This window comes from Diadema antillarum, unplaced genomic scaffold (assembly GCF_040938485.1).
Source record: "Diadema antillarum isolate AM-2024a unplaced genomic scaffold, OU_Dant_1.0 seq00001343_RagTag, whole genome shotgun sequence".
Taxonomy (NCBI): Eukaryota; Metazoa; Echinodermata; class Echinoidea; order Diadematoida; family Diadematidae; genus Diadema; species Diadema antillarum.
The window spans coordinates 42,349-58,494 of NW_027272109.1; the positions used below are offsets into that span (position 1 = coordinate 42,349).

The window sequence follows — 16,146 nt, forward strand, 5'->3', positions numbered from 1 at the left end:
CTAGACGGACCAACCAGAATTGACAGCAATTAGAATTAAAGAGCTGACTAATACTTTCACCTCTCGGCAAGCAAACTAAAATATCAAATGTCAGGTAGTGGTAGTGTAAGACTTTTCTCCTGCCCAGTCTACATAAATTATTTTTGCTTTGATGAAACAATCACAGTGTGCCACCAATAAAAGATAAGAAATATAACAGTCGTTTAGAAGATAATTTTGACATTCCAACAAGAGTGAGCTCGTACAGTGCACAGTTTCTTGAAAGGAAATATTATAGGTTCTTTTAAGCCTCTTTGACAATGCAGAATATGCGTTGACTGGCTTTTAATAATGTAAAACATAATTTCACATATATTTTAAAGGTAATTTTTTTCTTTGCAAGGATTTTCATCAAAATGCAAATAAGATCAGAAAAAGACAACTTCTTTTGCATTTTTCATAAATACCTAATTCTGATATAGTATGTCAGAGCACGATTCAAATAGAATAACAACGATTAGGTGACTAATGAAATTTGATAGTTAAGAATAGTCAAATAATTAAAAAAAGATTAATTAATCTCTCCCCCTCACACTTGCCTAGTTTAGGGCTCTATGTCTTTCAACCTAAGGAAGCTCACATTTGAAGTACCATTTTGTGTGTTTCTTGTGCAGTGCCATTTGGAGTCAGCATATTGGTCCAAATTGTATCATCAGTTAAATACTCACAAAAAATGTACTTGTGCACAAACGTTGCATTCATTTCGAAGGCTGGAATGCAACAATGACCCTTAACAATTGTGGTGAAGTTCTTTTGGCTCAAAATTTTTATTAGGGAGATACCCAATACAACTTAATTAACCTTATATATTTGGTGCTAGGGCCACTATGATTGAAATTAAAAGTAAAGCTTGCAACCATTTGCTTGCACTCAGCCCTAACACAGACAAGGTTCTTATTAGCTGATGATGCATTCATTGTTGAGTATTAAAGAACCTCGAAATCCGAATTCAGTTCTTCCCAACATGCGGTTCGTCCTCTTTGTATTTCTCCTTGATTCAGGTTTCTTTCCAACGAACAATCCAATGGGTGAGTCGACGTCTCGTGGCCCCTTGTTTTATCTGTATTCACATTTGAGCGTGCTGGGGAATGAAATAACAAGAACAAATCTTCTATTTTTTCCCACTAGCATCGACCATCAATTAATCAGATATCGATGGTTTTTTTGAATGTGTCCCTGCTCCCTATTCTGGCCAAATATTCTGCCCTATATAGATTGCTAATATTTGCTTCAATTCTTTAGTCTTTCATCTCGATGTCTTTCATTTCCGTAATCCCTCATACATTTCCACAAACTGTCATGTGATGAGATACACACATTTTTGCTGTCAATTATGCAATTAATTTATGTCTGTGCCAGCTCACAATGTTTTTATTTCTTTTGCTGTATTTATTTTCTTTTCTATTCCTTTTTTTTCGCAAAGAAACTTTACTTATCTAGTGTGTGGCAAAGCATGAAAATTTGTGAATATTATACATAGCACGATGCTAATTAATTACAAATCCTCTTGCATAACTGCAATGCAAATATAACGAGCATTATTTAGATTTATTCATCTTATCATATGCAGCATAATGAGAAAGAGGGTTATTGTTGATTCGGTTTTATTTGTCATGCCTTCACATGTATTTCTATTAACTTTAATAGGAAGAGTGACCATATGTTCCCTTTCTTTCCCTGTTATATGTGTTGTATTAAATTGAAGGCAAAATTTTGATATGTGATGTAAAGAGCAGGCAGCCCAATTGTACAGCATCGCCTATGTTAAAAAAGTTTTACATATTTGCAATCTCATCCCCATTGGTCTACCTCTATAGTCCCAAGTTGCTGCTTCAACTGAGAAAGTCAACTTTATTCCGCCATTTAGACATTTAGACTGAGAAGCAGAACGATATCATTCGATAGATTTTCACAGTTTCAGCATGACTTGACTTTAATTTTATGATCTGCTATTAAAGTTGTCCATAGAAATAAACCATGCATGTACTCTTTATCATTTTAGTTCATTTGCCACATTAGAGACTCGTTCACTTTCTAATGAATAATTGTACATTTGTGCGAACAAATTAATCTGCCTTTCATGACAGAATCATTTTAATGCATTCTATCTTTAGACCTGATGTCATTTCTGTAGAACTAAGTGGCTAAGAAGATATGTTTACCATTTCATTACATACATTGTAAAATTGACATCTACAAATTTACTGAAGTACTGAATATCCTGAAGTGCATTTTGCTGATGAACTTCTTTCATCATAGACAAGTCCAATGATATGTGTATATGTGGATCAATCAAGATTTTAAAACTCCATATTTAAGTTAATCATAATTAAAACAAATTAGTTTTCTGAACAACTGATCAATTCTACTGAACGATATGATTTATGAAGAAAACTATAATACCTTCATTTTCATGAAATTGATCAGAACTTTCAAGCCATGATTATAACACGAGAACTAAACTTCTTGACTATTACTACAGCCGTAACCCACATGACACCAAAAATTATAATTCTTGTGGATAGAACCAACCTATATCTCATTGCCAAATCAGAAAGTAGTCCCATAATGTTGCTTTGTATTTGAAATGAATTTGTATACATTCTGAAATGAATTTGTATACATTCTGAAAAAGTATACCTCTTTTTACAACAAAGTAATATGCACTACTTTCTCCTGTTATTTACCACCATTTACTTCTGTTTACTACAAGCTACAAAAGTATACCTCTATGCACGTAGTAATGGTTTCTATTATCTGTTACTACTGAATGAAGTGAATTGAAATGGGGGGGGGGGGGTTGGGGTGGCTATTGAGAAAGTGAATTGAAGATGAAGTATACAAAGAATGTATTCAAAGTTAGCATTTCGTCTTTCTGTGCATATATTTTCATGATAGAAGTGCAACTTATAGAACAAATGTTTTATTGCTCTTTACAGTAAATAGACATCAAAATTGTATAATTACAGTTGTGTATAATAATCAATGTATTTCTCACTGGAAATTAACAGCTAATTTGAAGTATGTTGGTGGTTTTTTTATGTGAATTTGCCGGGGTTCTGTGACTTCTTCTACCACTAATTCTCACTGTATGTGTGTGCGTGTGTTTGACACTTCTGTTTGTCTGTCCATGTGTTTGTCTCTTCAAATGAAACCACAGATAGTGAAATGAGGAATAAAAGTGTGGATATATGCACTAACAAATTTTCCTTTATGTATTGCAAAGGGACAAAGAAAAAGATTTATCATTATATCCCATGTTCAATTCTGTGATAATGACAATCTATGAATTCGTGTAAATCTCTCTTTTTTTATTGGGAACATAATATATGCCTTTTTATTCAAATATACTGATATAATACATCTCTATTGGAATCTTTACTGAAGTGTTTTACTTGAGCATACTTTGTACTATACTCTTCATATTGCAAGAAATGAAATAAAACACCCACCCTCTCTTTCTCTCTCCCTCTTTCTCTTCTGTCTCTCCCTTTCTCTCCATCTCTCTTCCTATCTCTCTCCCTCTCTTTCTCTCTGTAACGAGCACCATATCTCCTCATGAAGAGATTAAAAAAAAACTAGTTATTAAAACTATGTTATTACAGATATACTCTGTTGTTCCTTCAGCTTGGCATAATGTTCATAATGATATCACATTTGTTACATGCATTCAGCACGATTATGTGTTTATGTATAAATTTATATGGATGGTTCTCTTCTTCCCCCCACCTTCCTGCCCCCCCCCCCCTCCAAAAAAAAAAAAAAAAAATATGGGGGGGGGGAGAAAAATATTTAAAAGACCAACTTCACTTTGTTCATTGGCTTCTCTTGTGTCCTTGAATTCATCAATGCATAAATATATTATATCTCAAATCATGTTTATAAAATATTTGGACAGAAATATCAAAACAAAAGAGGCCCATATTTTGCATTTCTTCATGTCATGAATAGTCATGATCCACAGAGATTAATCTTTCAATAGATCAGAGATCAGACTAACACTTTCAGACATGATTAGTATATGAAAGGATTACGTTGATACATTTATGTAGCCCACACATCTAGTTATCCTTTCTCAGTTATTACTTTATCCATTGTGATTAGGTATGCTGCATTCCATGTATTTTCTATTGTTCGCAGCACACTGACAAGAAATAAACCAGACATTGTAGGCAGCATGCAAACAATGATAGATGATATCCATACATTTAGTACATGATAACAGCTCAGCTAACATGCATGGCTATATAGTGTATATCTATGGCCATCCAATATCAAATGCTTATGATTTTTTTTTTTTGGTATAACTGAAGTATAACAGCATGTATTGCTATCCATCACAACATTAGAAGTGAAATATTGCTTCTTAAAGCAATTATTCATGCATAGCTGAAGTAGTGATGAGTAATATTATGCTATTATATTATGCTATTATATTATCATAATGATAAGTGAAAATATTTATCCTCAGAATCAAAGTTGCAAGTTATTTGTCATACCCATCTAATCCTGATTTTTTTTTCATGTAAACTTTAAACCTGTAAGAAGTCTTCAAACATCTCAACACTTTGTAATCTTATTTCATTGCTGTAACTGCTCGTCAGTTTTAACCTGACATTCTTAATAGCAAAAGTGTGGTCACTCCTAACTTACGTCAGCTGTATACCTGTGCATGGAATTGTGCTGTACACAAATAATAGACATTTTGTGTACAGTTTGATATAATTGAGACAAATCTTCCTTTAGTTCCCCTTGCAAATCTCATTGGCATTTGTTGGGCAATAGATTGCATATTGCACTCAATTTATAGATAATGCAGACAAACGGTGACAATGAAATCTTTGAGTTGATGTTTGATGAAATGATGGATTTGCTCAGCTGAGCCAACTCCTTTAGCTGGGTCAAAGGTCATCACAGCCTTCATTAATTTTTATCCCTTACAGTTTGCGATGAGCGCATGCAGCCAGACAAGCACTTTTTGCAAATTATTGCAAGCAGCAAACCTAATGCTGAAGCATTTCATGCTCTTCTGTAAATATGGTGGTTCATCATAGAGATTAATCCATGCAGGGTAATGTTCAGTCTCCACCATTTATCTCTCAGATTTGACTTGGGCGTCGGTGATGCCACGGTGATTCGCAGTCCATCCATCGTCAAGCCGCTGGAGTGGCACCACGTGAGGGCGTACCGTAACAGGCGTGATGGCTCCCTCAGCGTGGACAGGGAGCCCGCTGTCACCGGCACCAGCCGTAGCCTGTCTAGCGCCCTCAACCTTGGAGGGGATCTGATCGTAGGCCACACCCTCCCAGCAGAAGTGTAAGCGAATGTGAAGAGCAGTTTGTATTGTAATGTTGATGTTGTGAGATTGTTTTGACATCGCATAGACCATGCCGCATGTTTGACTTTGTTTCTGAATCTATAAGGCTGCATTTGGGTGCTCAAAAATGAACCAAAACGAAGTGAACCATATACCGTAACCATAATCTTACATGTATGTAATTGGCTTGTGAGATTAGAAGCTTAGAAGTGAGTATTATAATTATATGGTGTGTCATATTCCTACAATTTTTGATTAGCTCCAATTACCTTGATCTTTTACTAACTACAATCGCTGTGAGAGGATGAACTGCAATGAAAAGTATGATGAGAGTTCAAACAAACTTTGAACCCAAAATGTGAATGTAAAGCTTTATTTAGCCATTCCACAGTTGTAAGTGTGCTGAGGTATTTTCTAATGATTCGAATGATACTCCAGAAAACTAAAAACCAAGCAGTAACCCCATTTGAATAGATCAGTGTGCTTTTATTTTCCCGGCAGCGGGCTGAGGCTGGTTGGGGCAAGCCAGGGCTTTGTCGGATGCATCCGCTTTGTGCAAGTCAACGGCAAGCAGCTGGACCTGGCTTCGGACAGCAGGGACATAGAGTATGGGTCCAATGTTGGGCAGTGCGGCCACAACCCATGCCAGTCACACCCCTGCCTCAACAATGGAACCTGCCAGGCCCTCAATGCGGAGAACTTCCGCTGCACCTGCCGGGATTCTTTCCTGGGTGAGTCCATTTATCATTATAGGGGGTAAACAGACAGTGTGTCTGATAATGTTTATTTTTTTTTACACTTTGCTGTCATGGTCATGTTTGTGTTTTGTTTTGTTTCTTTCTGTGTAGAAAGAGGAAGAAAGTAGGCCAGAGATACAGTTGTATGGTTTACTTGATGAGATGTGATTAGATTCTTCTACGTGAAGAGAATTTTGGACAGGTGTAAAAGTCCTGTAGAGGAGCAAGGTAATCTTTGCTGGCTCAGTTTCAATTTGTTGTATAAAGTTGAGCGCTGGGGACAAGTAGGTTTTTAAAGTTAGAATTTCATGTATAGTGTCAATGTTTTCATGTGAGCAGAAAAGAAACTTTTCTTGTTCTTTGAAGTTAGACTTTCATGTATAACGGCAATGTTTTCATGTAAGCCCAAAAGAAGCTTTTCTTACTGTCAGCCATATGAACTGCATTGGGAATCAAGGATCTCAGAAATAATAAGCAACTTTCATTTGCTCAATTTTGACAATGAAACCATGGAAGTTTGAGTGAGTAAACAAAAGGTGGGGAAAAAAGGCCCATTTTGCACACCCCCAAGAAAAGTGTATTCACATCGAAATCATGCTTCCTCCGTTTTGCCTATCATTGCAGGTCCGTTGTGTGGGGACGTGCTGGTGGACCAGTGTGAGGGCAACATGTGCTACCAGGGCTCAGCCTGCGTCCCCCTACCGGAGGGTGGCTACCGCTGTGACTGCCCAGAGGGCTGGCAGGGAGAGCTCTGCGATGATGGTGAGGATCGGAGTTCACAGTCCATATCAAAGTGTTTGTGTTTTTCCCTCATACGTAACGTGGTGGCGGCATAGTTTACTGTATCTCCTGGGGTCTATTCAGACAGTGCCATATACGTATAAAGAAAGTCTGGCCAACTTGCTTTTCAGCTTATGAGTTTTGAAGCCTGTGATTGGTCAAGAAGGTCCTATGCCCTTTGTAGAGCCATGTGGTCAGCCAAACCAGGCTCATAGGTAGTGCCCATTGTTATCTAGCCTTTATTTGGCTCGTTTTTATTATGACTTCTGAGTATACACGCTAACCCTCTAATGCGTAATACGCTGAGTAACGACATGGTATGGTATCCAGTGTTCGGACTCTCTTTATATATGGCAATGTTTTCAGAGCAGACCTTTGATAATAAGCACTTTCTTCATCTTCTATATGTATTCTTCTGTCACAATTCAACATCGACCTGATATCAAGAATCATAGATCCTTTCCTGTCAAAGAGATTATTTTCAAAGGAAACTGTTCTGTCATAATAAGCACAAGATGTTTATGCTGTAGTTGAAAAAGTGCGATGAGCATAGTTTGCCTGATTGCCATGCAGGGGTCAAGGGTCAAGTGAATATGTGTGGAGGTGAAAAGGGAGAGTATATTAGCTGCCTCTCTGTCTATCTGTCTGTATGTATGTCTCTCTGTTTTCATTGGCAGTCTCATGTCTTTGTTTTCCTTTTCTTTCTGTGTTTGTTGATCAATTTGTGTAATACTGAATGTGACTGCACTTTCAAGATATTCTGTAATTTCATCTAAACTGAATATCTCTCTCTCTCAGTCACATAAGATAAAATGATTGAAAAGAAAAGTGATCATGGATATATTTCTCTTTTAATAAGTCCTCCATCAACAAGGCTGCCCAGTGGTGCATTGCATGGATCTCTTGTACATGAATGATACAATCTTGAAAAAGGAAGAGAAAATACCTCACAAAAAGCCCCCCGTCAGACGCATAAACATGTTGTGTCTTCAAAATGTGATGCAACCTGTGAATTGACCACTAACCTCTCAGATTGTGATTTGATGGCAAAGTTTGCTTGCTTCTTTCTAGTCTTTTAAAGATGTAAACCATTTTTTTTCTCTTTCTGTCATATATATCTATACACAGAAATCAACCAGATCTTCATTCCGGCCTTCACCGGCAATTCCTTCATTGAGCTTCCCTCCCTCCGCATGGCAACCGAGTCACTGTTTGACGTGGAGTTCCTGACGTCATCCCCAGATGGGGTGATCTTCTACATCGGCCAAGCGGACAACGGCAACGGCGACTTCATCTCACTCAACATGCGCGACGGCTACCTCGAGTTCCGGTTCGACCTGGGAACCAACATCGCCAACATCAGGTGAATATAACAGTGTTGATAATTCAGTTTTTGTGGCTCTTTGTGTATATGTTTCATTGCTGCCCAGGTATAATCATGTAAATGGTTATTTGGATGCATTTGATTTGATGATTTTATTGACAGAAATTAAGGAAAAAACATTCAGGTGAACATCTGACGTAGGATGAAGAGAACAGGGCCAACTTGTGAAAGATTTGACAAATAATCTAGTCTTCAATGAATGAAGAGACTAATTATTATCTCAGTGACCAGTTAAGGACTTTATAGGCCTATAGTCTCCTCTACCTGTCGCTCCCTCATCGACACATGCACAAAATGAAACAAACCCAAACCTCATAATGGTTGTTCAGAATATGCCAAGTGTTCTTCACAAATATATCAAGTTTGTAGTTTTGAAATCTTGTCAGTGAAAGATTAGGGAAAGGATACACTTGCCAGAACTTTGCTTTTGTATGGGTGTGTGCTGTCTGCAATTGTAAAAGTGTTGAGTTGTAACATAATATGGTTTAACAAATGCATCTTCAGTGTTAACACAACATATTCAGAGGACCCTGCTTTTACTGCTACCACATCATTGTCAGATACACATGTAAATGGGGCAAGAGGGGCATCGGAAGAAAAAAAAAATACAACTTGTACAGTGATGTCAAATTTTTTTTGTGTCATCTCAGAGCCTTTTCCACCATGAAAGGATGCTCCTAGAATCCTGGCAGTCACATGAGCCAAATACAGGTTCATGAAGACTCTAAAAATTGCACCATGCCTGAAGAGAAAAAAAATCTAAACGAAACTGCTTTTAAATTGAAAGCTTCTGAATGATCACCTGAAGGAACAGGACAGAGGGCTATGTGCTACTGTGCACCAGACCCAAGGAAAATTTTTTTTTTAAAGGCAATATGACCATTTTTCTCCATTTAAAAAAAATAATCTTTTTACAGGAGTGTGGACCGTATCCCACTCAATGAGTGGCAAGTCGTGCGGGTCAGCCGCAGAGGAAAGTCTGGTGAGATGACCATCAACCAGAACCCCGCAGTGACCGGATCATCACAGGTAAGGCCATAGCATCTTCTTTGGGCAGTGCAACTTTTCTTTGACTTGACTGAGAAGAGATTGTACATGTTGATGAGACTCACAGGTGGACTCAGATGTGGCAGAACAGCAGTGAACAGTGATGATTGTTTTTTTTTCCATTGGAACATAGATTCTAAACTTCATGTTTTTCATGTGTGTGTGGTTTTTTTTCTGTTGTTTTTTTTGGTTCTGAAACTATCCTCCAAAAGTTCTAATCCTTCAGCCATTGAGGATGGTTTGATTTTGCTACAACACGTACCGCCCATACACACCTGCCCGAGTTTACTCGGAACTCGTCCTTAGTGGGTTGATAGCAGGCAGCATGTACTACATATTTATTCAAATTAATGAAATTCTTGCATGGAGTTGTTTTTATTGCAATATTGTTGTAAATGAACATTAAAACAAACATGCAGTGATCAAGAGGTCGTGCAGTTGTAGGTTCAAATCCTGTCGGAGTATGTATGCCTATGATTTTTAGCATGGCTAGTACTAGACACTTATTGATTTGATGCTTATTTACATATATGTAGGGCACTTTGTCAGTCAGTTGCAATTTACACTACTCAAGAATGTCATTACTTTTAATGGAAAACTTTGCTCTACCTTACAAAACACTGATGATTGATAATAAGAAATAAAAAAATATGATTAAAGAAGAGCAGGACCAAACGACAGAACCATGTTTTCTGGAGCTTAATGATGTAAAGGATTCACTTTTATTCTCCATTTGTCTTCTTCAGGGACAAGCATCGCAGCTCAATCTACGACTGCCGCTGTACCTGGGAGGGGTGCGACACTATGACCAGATCGCCCGGCGGGCTGGCATCACAGATGGTCTGAAGGGAGCCATCAGATATGTAAGTAGATCATCTGTGACGACTGCGCACGAAAAACATCTGAAACAGCTGTTAAACATCTTCCAGAACTCTTTCAGAAAGTAGCAAAGAGGTGCTTTGAAGTTAAAAGAAGTTGCCATCATTTGTTGCTATTTGCTGCTTCATTGATAGCCATACTGATATCAAACATTCTGTTATTCTTGAAAAAAAAAATATCTTTCTGTATAACAGGCTTATTTGTCTCATAATGTTTTGTGATGAATGTGTGAAAAATGTGAGTGTGTCTGTGTTATTGTAAAAGAAGAAATTCTTATGTGTGAAGATTGTGGTTAGATGAATTTTTGCGTGATTTTAATTCTATAAAATAAAAACATAGAATAGTGCTAACATGTAAATAGCAAGAAATTCACATTTTTATTTTCACACTAGTGTCTTGTCATTCAAAATGTACAAAAATGTCCACTTTTACAGATGCACATAAATGTTTTGTGTCTTGTCTGTACATTGTAGTTTGCTGTTGGTGAAGAGGAGTACGTGGATCTGAAAGCCTTGGCTACGGCAGAAGTAAACATCGAAGAGTATTTGGATGACGCCGTGAACATGATACCAACTGCACCGCCGAGTGAGTTTAGCAAGAACTTATCTCCTTGATAATTGTTCCCAAAGTATTGTGATTGTCAGAATAGTTGAATGAGTATTCTCAGCACTTTCTGAATATTCTTTTAAAAAAATATCCTGCCATGACAAATTTCAGTTGGTTTGTTTATCAATGATTTCAAGATGCCTATTCTATTTTTACCAGTAATTTTCTTGTGCATGTAAAGTTTCAATGTCTGCGTCATCCTATGTCCCCCAGTCTCAAACGCAGTTGTCTCTGTGAATTGTGCAATTGTTGTATTCTATTCTGAAAAAAGAAAAGAGAAAAAATGTATTTATTCTTCAAACATTTTGTGAAAGTTGTTAATGATGTTAGCCTCCAATCCAGCGGAAGTCGACTTCAAAATCAAGTCAGCAACTTTACTCCGTTGTAATTTTTGAATCACAGAAATGCTTGTGTAATTATTGCATATAAGTAAAATTTCACTTGTGACCCCGATAACATAGCCTTTATTAATTGACTTCATAAAATCCTAAAACATGTCAGTCATATATATGTGAAAATTCGGGATATAGTACTTTAGGTTTTTATGTGGTTTTAGTGGTGGATTGGTGCTGTAATTAACTGCTATTATACTTTTTAGTTTTCATCTGTTTGATCATTGTCCACCCCAACAGCGAGGAGAACACAACAAATGGTACGAGCATCAGAGACCACCCAAGGTAGAACTACACCCTCTATGTCCACAAAAATCCAAGCAACTACGGCCCCAGTTCAGGTTATTGATGTCAACGATCCAGTGCGTTTCGACGGGCAGTCTACATTCAAGTACTATAACGGAGTCTCGAAAAAGTAAGATATCCTTGACGTTGGTGGTAGTATGGAACAAAGAAGGGCAAGTTTGGGTACTGTAAAGGTGGAAATTTTCAATTGTTGAAATTTTCGTGCATTTCGCACAACCAGAAACTAGCGCGAAAATAAAAGTATGCGAATATTTTTGCCTGCAATATGTTCCAATAGTTGAGATCCTGATTCCGTGGAATTAAAAACACGCGAAACTCTTCTTACCCCGCTGAGCGCGAAAAATTAGTCTTGCGAAAATATCCACTTTTACAGTATTTTGTATCAGGAGGTGCAATTTTAGTGGCACTGTTACTTGCTTTCGATTGTGTAAGAATAGGAGAATGGGTTGTACTTTGTAGGCAGGCAGAACAATGATTCCAGAGCCTGATTTTAGATGAGAACCAAAGCATCCTGTTTAACCTCCCAAGGATGACCATCCCAACGTGCCATTGTTACATTGCATGCTGTCATGATACAATTGGCAATGACCAGGTTAACTATTAAAAAGGCTGTCAGAGAATACACTGAATTACATGTATTCATGAATATCTTCATTGACGGCCAATTACAGTAGATGATAGTTGAGGTGTATTCATAGAAATAGCTGCTTGTGAACACCAATGCAGAGATATTATCGCTGGTGATCTTTCTAGTGTCACTGAAATTCTTCGTGGTTCATGATTTGAAAGCGATGTCCTGGGCTATGTTAATTTCAAATAACAGCATGCCTTTTTGTCTTTTCATGTAACCCATCACTAATTATCTACGATTTGTTCTACTCTGTCGGCCATGCTTGGACGGAGACCATAGTTCATTGGCATTGCCTGATCATGTATACCTTTCACCTTTGACCCGTGACCTGTCGTACACATTGCTACCAACAGGCGGCAAGCTCTGAGGACACACACCTTGGAAGTGACCTTCAAAACTGACCAGCCCAATGGCGTTCTCCTGTGGAACGGCATTGGAACGGCCGACTTCCAGGCGGTGGCCGTGTCGGACGGCTTCGCCGAGTATGCCTACAACCTCGGCAAGGGCATCACGAGGATACGCTCAGAGCAGAGGGTGGACGATAACGTTTGGCACACACTCACGATAACAAGGTAAAGTTCGGCCCATTGCTAGCCTCTGATCCACTTTCCCATTCATATTGCTTGTGAGACCATGGTTCAGTACAGCCTTTCTCTTCCCTTGACCCTTTTTATCTTGAGGTCCACTTTGGCTCCTATAGATTTTTTTCAAGGTCCAGTTTCACCGAATACAAATCTTTCATATTTAATTTCGCAACCCAACTGAGAGCGCTTCGCGGCCCACTGGTTCAGCTGCACGGCTCTAATATATCTCAATGATGTGACTCACTAGTCGTAAGGTCTCTACAGTGTGGTTTGAGTTCATTAGCTGCAGCAGTAATGCCTCTCGGCAAGGAACTTTAATAACCTTCATGGAAAGACTGTTCGTTTCCTTCTGACAAGAGCCTTGTGATATATTTGGGGAAGATCTGTTACATTTTTTCAGATTGTTATGTTTGGTATATGTAAATTTTTGGGGAAATCACTGATGCAGCACCCTGCCATGTATTTCATTGTGCTGTGCAGGCAATGTATTCCCACTTTCTGCCCCTTGATAGTTCACTAGTCACCTTATGCTATTCCTCTCCCACTTATCTCTTTCATCTCCCAGAAATCTAGTGACTGCTTCTATGCAAGTGGATGATGCTACTCCAGTGATGGGCGAGTCGAAGAGTGGGGCATCCCAGCTGGACACTGATGGCATCTTATATCTAGGTAAGATGTAAGCTTAATAATATCTAGTTAAGAAGAATCTCTTGCCTGGATGTGGATGTCCTAGTATCTGTGTGAATTTGCCATGGAATGAAGTTACTGTATATGCCATATATTTCCTGAGTCTAAATTTTCGCGAATCGGGAATTCCCGACGATTTCGTGAGTGGTTAAATTCGCGATTGTGGAGTCCTGCACTGAATGGAGAATTGTAGACGCGTACAGAGTCAATATTTTCGCGTGCTTTTAATTTCGCAAATAGCATCTGACTAGCGAAATTCGCGAAAATAAAAACCTCGCGAAATATTTGGCGTATACAGTAACCCTTTCAGTGCCAGGGACTTTGGACAGTGTGTATAATGCTATGGGACTGTCTGTGCTAATCAGCACTCAAAGCACACAAAGGGTTCAGGCTGCTCGTTGTGATATATGTCTTTGAGTCTCTGTGGTATATGACTTTGAGTCTCTTTGTGATATATGTGTGGCGCTCTGTCGGAATGAGTCATAAGTCGGAAAATTTTTTTTTCTGTTTTTCTCATGAATCTATTCCTCAGATGATAAGCTTTGAAATGATGTATAACACGACGTGTTTCACCAACGAGAAATGGGTTAAAAACGCATTTAAAGTACGTAAAGTGTGACCCGTCAACAATCTTAAATAAGGAGAAAATCGCTCCGAAAGTTCGGGGTCTGTTCAAGATTCATACCGAATCCGTCAAGGGTGTGTACGGTCAGCGGACCGCCTTAGCAACGGAAAGCTACGCTTCAACGAACGCGCTACCAAATATGGGCCGGCCGGAGGCAGCGGAGTCAATGGTCCAATCACACAGTAGATGTTTTCAGAATATTCTGACCAATAAGAAAGCCCGAAAAGTCTATTGTCGGGCGCTAACTCGGCCGCGCCACGGGTTTCCGCTAAAGGGTTTCTTTATTTTCAATGACACTGACCGTAGAAAGGGTACAAAAGCCTCCTTAGTACAGGCGGGAAAGATGAAAGAATTCGAAGTTCATTTAACTTTGATACTAAGGCACCTCCTTTATAACAGAGTGCACAAACCCCACGTAGTGTCCAAGTAGGCTCAATTAAAAAATCTGTAAATTCGAAGATTAAAAATGATTACTGTTTCTGATCCTCCGGTAGATATTGACAAACTAAAAAGCCTGCCCTAAGTTGTCAGTGAAGATTCACCTGCGTAGTAAGCGACAGCCCGATCTCAGCAGCGATAATTATATAGAAGCAAAATTGATGAAGCTTAAAGAAAATGTAATAGTAGTTGTAGAGTAAAATGGAGTAAATGATGGTGTAACATTATAGCATCACTATCAACACTACGTGAATGTGTAAACTTGAGTTGTTGAGGAATTCGTCTGAATTTGTTTCTGTCGTAAATTATCTCTACTTCCCCTAAACAACGTTTTGCGGCCAATGACGTCGTGTCGTTATTTCCGAATAATGTTTACCTCACATTTTATCATTTTCGTATTTCAAGGAACATGTGCAGGAAAACAAAACTGAAATAAAAAAGAAAAAACGCTTGACGTTATTTCAAGGAGCCGCATGGTCAATGAATATGACAATCAACTTTCCTCGCTAAAAAAATGTTACTGAAATGTCCGACATTTTTTTCCTTTTATGATAAATTATTGATACATATCATCTAAATATAGTGCAAAGATTATTCAAGTTAAAAGAAAGTAAAGGAGGAAAGAGAAGAGGAAGAAGAAAATGGGGCAATTGCCGGTACGGAGCGGCATCGCGATTCATCAATGCGCCGTTTCTCTTGTTTCTCTGAGAAATCGAACTGAAAGTGTCGACACCTATCTTTCCTTCTATGTTATGATAGCGTATCTGTATCGTATGTTTTACTTTTTCTTTTGTTTTACGCTTTAATTGTATTATTTTCTTCTGTTTCTTTTTTAAGAGCTATTAATCAAGAAGAGAAGAGTAAAAACTAGTGCAGCTTACACCAATGCTTCCACGGCGGCATCGTCCTATCATTAGAATCCTCCGCTGATGAGAAATGAGAATTAGTGTCCGAAATCATCTTTCCGTCATTCTTGCTACTTACATACTCAAAGTTAGTGGCAACATCGCAATTTATGCGGTTGTTTTTACCTCCAGAAATGTTCCCGGCAATGGCTATCAAAAAAATAAACAATTGAGTCAAAAGAATACAATAGAAACAAACTCACAAACTACGACGAGCCTCAGAAGCATTTTGAAATTTAGTCAAAATTGGAAAGATTTATTGCAGGCACAAATTATTCACTTGGGCAAATCATAATCCTTATACAACACACTTCCTTGTTCCCCTGCAGCCTCACACATCAATGAATGTGTTCCTTCATGTTCGCTTATTCAAATGTATCCAATTGACTATCGGTATGATAAACTAATGAGGGGCATAGGCCTATAAAGCAAACATAAGCGAACTTGTTTTTTTTTTTGTTAAGCCAATACATCGATTGCCAAGTCTCAGTGATTGCAGGTGACGTAATTAACCCTCTTTAATAATAATAAAAGATAATAATAACAGTGGCTACTTGTATAGCGCACAGGTCCACCTTTCAGTGCTCATGGCGCTTCAAAAATGAGAAGATAGACATATGCATGCATAATATACATGTTCAAACATAACAACAAAGAAGAATATGACAAACAGCAAACAAACATAATACCAAATAAAGAATAGAATTGTTCCAAACATTAATGACATCTTTACGTCCTGTGGAATCAGAATTCCAAATTCATTTCCTTCCCTCCCGTACCCTGTAATGG

At 38.2% G+C, this 16,146-nt stretch overlaps 1 protein-coding gene across 1 annotated transcript in view; it reads left to right on the top strand.

Annotated features, from left to right (window-relative positions):
* The window catches only part of LOC139708487 (agrin-like), a 60,427-nt gene that overhangs the window by 27,506 nt on the left and 16,775 nt on the right, over nucleotides 1-16,146 (top strand). The window contains exons 18-28 of the mRNA XM_071620435.1: nucleotides 1,041-1,067; nucleotides 5,143-5,355; nucleotides 5,858-6,087; nucleotides 6,718-6,855; nucleotides 8,002-8,236; nucleotides 9,175-9,286; nucleotides 10,051-10,167; nucleotides 10,657-10,768; nucleotides 11,455-11,596; nucleotides 12,472-12,690; nucleotides 13,268-13,371. Of these exons, the coding sequence (XP_071476536.1) occupies nucleotides 1,041-1,067; nucleotides 5,143-5,355; nucleotides 5,858-6,087; nucleotides 6,718-6,855; nucleotides 8,002-8,236; nucleotides 9,175-9,286; nucleotides 10,051-10,167; nucleotides 10,657-10,768; nucleotides 11,455-11,596; nucleotides 12,472-12,690; nucleotides 13,268-13,371 (1,649 nt within the window). The remainder of the gene's footprint in view (nucleotides 1-1,040; nucleotides 1,068-5,142; nucleotides 5,356-5,857; nucleotides 6,088-6,717; nucleotides 6,856-8,001; nucleotides 8,237-9,174; nucleotides 9,287-10,050; nucleotides 10,168-10,656; nucleotides 10,769-11,454; nucleotides 11,597-12,471; nucleotides 12,691-13,267; nucleotides 13,372-16,146) is intronic.